Genomic DNA, 7688 nt, shown 5'->3' with positions numbered 1-7688 from the left:
ACAGCTTGTCTCTTGTAAATGGTCATGTGCCATTTTCCTTCCTGTTTCTAGAGTCAGTACTTTGATGCTAAGATAACACATAGTCCACTGCAGCTTTTATACAACTGCTTAACTATCCTGAAGTCCTTTCTGTTTCAGGAGCTCCTGTCTTAGTGATATACATATTCACCTCTGTGAGAGACACAGAGATGTGAACAAAGGAGAAATATAAAGTATACTATTCTGTACAAAAAGAGATGGCTTACACCAGGAATTATAAGCACAAGAAAATCACAGCTGACAGGTCATATCATATGAGACCTCGTGTGCTAATTGCTGTAGCTGTGTTCATCCCAGATTGTGACAATTTGCTTTACCTACTTTTATTCCCCTACATAATCCCTTAACATTGTGGCTGTATTAAAGTATAAGCAAGCAGTCATTACTTATTTAAATTTAAAGTGCATAATTTTATATCTTGGAAATATTCACACATTCATGTTATCATAGAAAAGATATGATCATTAATCAGATATTCATACATTCTGTCAATTTTCTTACTTTTACTTAATACTCCTAGATTCTCTGCCCCAGTCAGCCACTAGAAAGCTAGTAAGATCCTTATTATATAATTATTATATAAGCTACAATATATATAATTATGTGATATTTTATATATATCACATAACACAATCATATATACAATAAAATAAATATAACAATTGAAATTATGATATTTATTATTTAATCTGAAGATTCAATGTGAACCAGTATGAGAGTTCTGAAATCAGATTCAGAACCATAGAAGAATTAAAACTTTTCATCAACTTCTGTTTCACTGAAATGACTCTAAGTCATTTTATTTGAAAAATACGTCAGAAATATAGATGAAAGAGATTGGGAAGTGTTGTTTATTGTGTTTTTAAGCTGATATCTAATAGGATACGATGACCTCAGTTTTACTATATACCCTAGGATGACCCTGACCTTTTGATCATCCTATATCTATCTACTAAGTGTTGAGTTTATAGAACTAGGTGTGGACCCAGTTTAGGCAGTGCTGGTTATTCAACCAAGATAGTCTAAAAAGTCTACCACATTAACCACATCCCAAGACATAAAAAGTATACTTTCTAGATAGAATATTTTGACAAGCTCTGTAATTATACCTGAATTTTGTCCTCTTATTCTAATTTGTCTCTCTATTCCTTTTTTTTCTGGCTCTCTATGTACCTATAGCATTCACAGGTCTCAAAATTCTTTTCTTACTTGTTTTGTCCCATTTATCTTTTGTTATTGGTTTTTGTTTTCCATAGAGAAAATTACAGAAAAGCAGCTGAGGGACATTAAACCTAGATGACAAAATGGGGTGCAGAAACCTATCTTCAATATCAAACAAAGTGATACAGACCTAATAGGACCTGAAATGCTATTGTCAATTACCACATTTTGCAGTACTTTGAGGGATTCAGTTTATATTTCCAAGTGACATTGCTGTTAATTGTCATATAAGAATGAAAATTGGAATGTTTTGTACAGTTGTTTGCCGAGGAAGTGCTTGTTTTCCTGTATTTACAACTTTGGGAGCTGTGCTCATCACAGGAGCAAAGCTAGATAAAATTTCTGCTTGTGGGAAACTGTTTGTTTTGGGGAACTCAATAATACTATTTTGAGGGTTGTCTGATGAGTAGAATAAATGTTTGAAAACAGACTTCAGAGAGGTGTTTGTTCTAGCTTCTGCCATGACATGGAACAAAGTGTAGTTGGGCAAAAGAACAGTTAATAGCCCCGAAGAGATGATCCTCTGTCACTGAAAATCACTCCCTATTTGTCAAAAATACACATAAAAGAAAGAAAATAATGTACAGAAAAAGTGTGAGACAATCAAGATATGAAATTTTGTAGTGTCAGTCACTATTTAAAAAAATAAAGTTGATCTTCCTGCCTCTAATTATACTTTCTAATAAGTATTTTGATACATCCAATTCATGCCCATGTACTTGTTTGTCATGCCCAATCACCAGGAATTTTAAAGTTATTGTAGTGTGTACAAGTGTTTCCTACACAAGGCTTTGAAACCTTATGAAGTAGCCAAGTTATATTAATTTTAAGAGAGGCAGCCTGTTCTGTCATACAGTGATACTTTTAAAATATTGATAATGTAAACCATGCCTTAATTCATGAATGATACCCAAACATAAAATGAAGACTCTGCAAAAGAGAGTTTAGAGCCTTCTGGACTAATTAAGTGAGGAAATATGAACACATTTGTTTGGTCTGTGTATATGATGATTTTAAATTCATTGATGTAGAAATCCACTAAAAGCACTCACTGCTTTCAGAAAGGAAAGCACAGGAGGACATGGACTTTCTATCAAAACGAGAATATTTTCTAAAATCTAAACTGAGAAGTAACTCTGTGGCTCTCCTACCATTTTGTGTAAATATTTTGTTCAATCCTGGGAGAGTGGGTTTTCATGGCTATATTCTTAGATTGATTTTCCCAATAGAGGTGGAGGTTGGATTATTGGGGAATGCCTTTGTTATATGGAAGTCTATGCTTCCACACCTTATAATAGACAAGCACAATCAACCCATTCCTACTCATACTCACTAACATGGATAGGGAAATTTCTTTATTTTATGGGTAATAACACACATTCTTGGAAGCCATTGGTTTTAAATTGCTTCATATGTAGAGGGGGTCAGGGTCTCATTGTATGTACGATTTGCCTCTTGAGAAAATTTCAGGCAATGGCTATTGTTCACAGAGTGGGTGGGTGGATAGGTCTCAAAGGCCAAGCTTGGAAGATCAGTGTCTCCTGCTTTCTGTGTGATATCCAGACTGTTGATATACATATTTGCTCCTATGTTTAGTAAAGGCTTTTAATATATGCAGAATTCTACCAAAATGCAGGATTATGGGCTCTGTTCTTCTCATGTGTCATGCAGACCCTAAGGCAGTTACAGAATACTGATGACTCGCTCAGATTTTATATTGATAGGACTCATGTTGTGCACCAGTGTCTACATTTTTCTTCTCTTCATACATCAGAAGAGGGTGAGGCATTTCCACACATTCAGTCTCTCCCAAAGACTAAAGTCACTCTTTTCTTTCACCAAATCCTTTCTTACAATTTACAGGGTTGGTAATTTTGAGTCACACTACTGGATGCATCATGACATTACATTTCTGCAATATGTTCTTCCACCCATAGTCCTCTGGTACTGATGCTAAAAGACTGCCAAGTACCAACTTTCTATTCATGATGTGAAAGAGTTCAGATATTCCTAGTGGAACAACTCACTGTGCTCATCTCCTAATTCTGCAAGAGTGTGTACATGTCTATAACATGGAGAATGTACCCCAGTATAACAATTCCAAAATTACTTGTGTGTTATTTACTGTGTTGTGGAGGATTTCAGTCTGATTTAGGAGGCAGATGTGAAAACTGAGAGAAATTGTGCTCTTTACTAGCACTATTCATCGATTTTGAGATATAATTTTTCCTCGAAGCAATTTAGACAAGCTAAAATGCTAGGTTGGGTACAAAATGATTTTGGAAATTATGAATTACTATTTGTCTGTGGCAGGATATGTATACACAGCCCAGGCTGCTCTCACACTCCTAATAATCCTTCCCTAGCTTTCTAAGAGGATTAATCACATGACATAAACATAATCACATGACATATAGCATAAACAACCATGTATGATTCATTATGCTGAATCTTTTAGAGAGAGTGTATACTTCAGTGGCTCAAACCCATGCCCTTGGTCCCACTAGATCTCTCTCATAGAATTATCCTCCCAGCACATTTTGTTTCCATCTCTAAGAATGAGGTCTTGTTTTATAGATGGTGTAGACTTGTAACATGCTTTGTTACCATGATATAATGATAATGCTCTCTCAGAAATAGTTTATATATTAGAGCTTTGAGGTGACGAACCTGCACAGCTAGAGGCAGCTGTATATAGTATAATATATGCATGTGTTCCTATCAGTACATGTGCAATTCTATGTACTTGGGTACACTTGCAATATAGATTCTAGAGGTCAGAATGATGAAGCACATGCCAGTTCACAGCAATTCACAGAGCATGTATAAGACCTGTAAATGCTCAAGGAATATAACCACAGAGCAGGAAATGTAGATACAACAACCACCCTTATCTAAATGGCTCTTGTTATTGGGTAAGTCTTGTGAGAGGAAAAATAGGGAATAGGGTTTTCCCCTTTTGTTCTGCTACTTGGTATATTGAACCTACTCCCTGGTAGTATATATGTACAAGAATCTTTTGTCAATACTAACAGGGCTCAATGAATGGAGAGAGAGGGGAAGACAGACAGACAGACAGACACACACACACACAGAGAGAGAGAGAGACAGACAGACAGACACACACACACACACACACACACACACACACACACACACACACACAGAGAGAGAGAGAGAGAGAGAGAGAGAGAGAGAGAGAGAGGGAGAGAAAGACAGATTAGACAGACAGGGAACATAAATTTGGGGAAAGGATGTAGGACAAATTAAGGAATAAGTTGAATGTTTAAGATCATTGAATAAAATTTCAAATTAATAAAATCTATTTTAAATACAAAGGAAAACCTGAATTTATGATAGATGAAAAGATGAAAAGATTCCTGAAATGCAAATGACATAGTGATTTTGGGAAAGAGCTCCCAACACGTCAAAATATTCGCTATAAGGTCTATTTATATTTGCTACGTTCTCCAGTTTCTATTCTGTGAGTTCTGAGTATCTTCTGGTGTTTAAACAAATGTGCACCACATGGCATGATTTATACAAACACACAGACACAGCAGACACAAACAGACCCTTAATTATAAGGAAAGGAAATACGCTCTATTATAATTTTGGCAAAGATGATATAAACCTTACCAGTTAATGTCAAAATCTTAAGGTCAAAGTCCTTTGTTCAGATGGCTTTTCTGATCTTGGTGTAAACTAGAAAACTCCCTTTCCTTATCTCTTCTCTAACTTACCTGGGGAAATCCAAATCCACACTCTATCAGATGAGCATCCCATAGTCCTTGGTAAAATTACAAGTTCAAGTTTCTGGAATGCCTCTTCATGCAAATGAGGCATTCCTAGAACTTTAAACCTTAGCTAATGAAATGTCACACTAAGACAACCCCATCAAACTTTTCCAACGTTTATATAGTTCTTATTTGCCAAGAATATAGTGTACAAGATTTTTCATTGACTACACTCTAAAAGACCTGTTTTGAAAAGAGCTGTAACACTACAATCTTCTAAGGAGACACCTTCATTCTGGTATTCACTGCAGAATTGGGATTCTTTTGACCCCAAACATTCCAGACTGCACTTTATCATTTTCTCCAGAGATTGCCTCAGGGTCTAGACATGCTAAGGGGACATGTAGACCCAGGAACTTGGATCAACTCCATCCTTCCCCAATGGTGTGTAGCAGTGCTAGGACACAATAAGGGAAGAAACAAAAAAAACCTGAACCACAACCATTGTAATGTTTTATGCACTTCATAATCTTAAAAAATTATTCAAATTCACAATGTGGAAGGTATCAGAATCATTTGATTGAACAAAATTACAAGGATTTTATGGTCTTCACTGAGCAGTATGACAGCATATGCCTAGGAGAATGATTAACAGAAAATGGAGCCTACAATCAAAGAAGAATGCCACAATAGTGGTAATAATATTCAAAGCTATAATAGAAAAAGGCATCATCTACAATCTTTGTAAACATACTTTAATATTTCTCCTATCTAATCACTGGGAAAGGGAATAACATTTGAAATGTAAATAAAAAAATATGCGATAAAAAAAACAAAGTTCAACTTAAACTATCTACATTGCTCTGCTGAATTCTTTCTTTTGAGAACAAAGCGCTAAAGAAAATCCATGATAAATGGACAATATTATTGGCCCAGTTTTCTCCTCATGATAAACTCATGTCTCCACACATTCTATATCATGTACATACTCAGATCAATATCAGAGCAGGGATATTGGAACTTATGATTCCTTTTTCATCACTCTTTGAAGCAATATTTCTGTTTATTAATGTATAGAACTGAAATTTCCATAAAGGATATTTAAAAGAAAATCACACTTACTTGTTACCCTTAGAATAGGTACTCTGTTATAGAAGGTGATGTGGGATCTGAGTAAGTTGTACAAGATGGTGCCACATCTGAAAAACAGTCATTGTTGAAATTTTCAGGTGCAGACAAGATGGAAGCCAACATCTCAATGCCTCTGAATGGATCAGAAGTTGGGTTTTATGATTCTACCACCTCTACAGTTCTGTGGATCCTCTCACTAGTGGTTCTCTGTATAACCTTTGTCCTCGGTGTTCTAGGTAACGGGCTTGTGATTTGGGTATCTGGGTTCCGGATGGCACACACTGTGACCACTGTCTGTTATCTGAACTTGGCTTTGAGTGATTTCTCTTTCATGGCTACTCTACCACTTCAGATCATCTCAATGGTCATGAGAGGAAAATGGCTTTTTGGTTGGTTTCTTTGCAAATTGGTTCACATCATTGCAAACATAAATCTTTTTGTAAGTATCTTCCTAATTACTCTCATTGCCATGGATCGCTGTACTTGTGTCTTGCACCCAGTATGGTCTCAGAATCACCGAACTGTGAGTCTGGCCAGGAAAGTGGTTGTTGGAGCTTGGATATTTGCTCTGCTGCTTACCTTGCCACATTTTCTCTTCTTGACTACAGTGAAAGATGCAAGAGGGGAAGTGCACTGTATATCTAAATTTGAATCCTGGGTTGCAACCCCTGAGGAGCAGTTAAAGGTATCTATTACTGCTACCACAGCTTCAGGAATCATCAATTTCATTATTGGATTCAGCATGCCCATGTCTTTCATTGCTATCTGTTATGGACTCATGGCTGCCAAGATCTGCAGAAGAGGCTTTGTGAAATCCAGCCGTCCCTTACGTGTCCTCACTGCTGTAGCAGTGTCCTTCTTTGTCTGTTGGTTCCCTTTTCAATTGGTTATGCTTTTAGGCAATATCTTGAACAAAGAGACACTGAGTATTATTCATATATTGGTTAACCCAGCAAACACCTTAGCCTCCTTTAACAGCTGCCTCAACCCAATACTCTACGTCTTCCTCGGTCAGGAATTCAGGGACAGACTAATGCATTCTTTGTCTGCCAGTCTGGAGAGGGCCCTAAGGGAAGACTAGGCCATGAGGGAAAATTAAGTCCTGAAAGATGACACAGATAACAACTTGTCTTTATGTACTGCAGACTCTGAGCTATAGAAAATGGCAGAAGTATGGTCATAGGGACTTTCTGCCTTAACTTATCTTGCATGAAATTTCTGAGTATTAATCTATAAGAAATTATTCTCTGATTTCTGATTTTGAAGAAAAAAAATAAAAGATAAATTTAATTCCTTTTGATAGTTTTCAACTTAGCCTGTAGCTGGCTAAGACTAAGGTAGCTGAACAGTACAAGGGACAAAAAATAGGTATATTTGAAAGGATTATAAAATGTAGTATATATTAATCCTAAAATATTATTTTATTAAATATTTGATGGCAATGTAGTACATGTTTTTAATCCTAGCATTTGAGATACATATAAAGGAGGATCATATCAAAGCCAAGTTACAAATGGAGGTTGAGAATCAACCCAAACTGGGCCACATGAGACCAAGGTT

General features: G+C 36.2%; 1 protein-coding gene across 1 annotated transcript; it reads left to right on the top strand.

The window, feature by feature from the left end:
* The first annotated feature begins 6237 nt into the window (after positions 1–6237).
* LOC116892760 (formyl peptide receptor-related sequence 4) lies at positions 6238–7209 on the top strand. Its single transcript, XM_032894638.1, has one exon. The coding sequence runs from the start codon at positions 6238–6240 to the stop codon at positions 7207–7209; it is 972 nt and encodes a 323-aa protein (XP_032750529.1).
* The last annotated feature ends 479 nt before the right edge of the window (positions 7210–7688 follow it).

The sequence above is a fragment of the Rattus rattus genome, chromosome 2 (genome assembly GCF_011064425.1).
Source record: "Rattus rattus isolate New Zealand chromosome 2, Rrattus_CSIRO_v1, whole genome shotgun sequence".
Taxonomy (NCBI): Eukaryota; Metazoa; Chordata; class Mammalia; order Rodentia; family Muridae; genus Rattus; species Rattus rattus.
This window is presented reverse-complemented; position numbering and strand designations above follow the sequence as displayed.

Excerpts from the sequence above, each read along its gene's own strand:
- LOC116892760 (XM_032894638.1), top strand. The coding sequence starts at position 6,238 with ATGGAAGCCAACATCTCAATGCCTCTGAATGGATCAGAAGTTGGGTTT.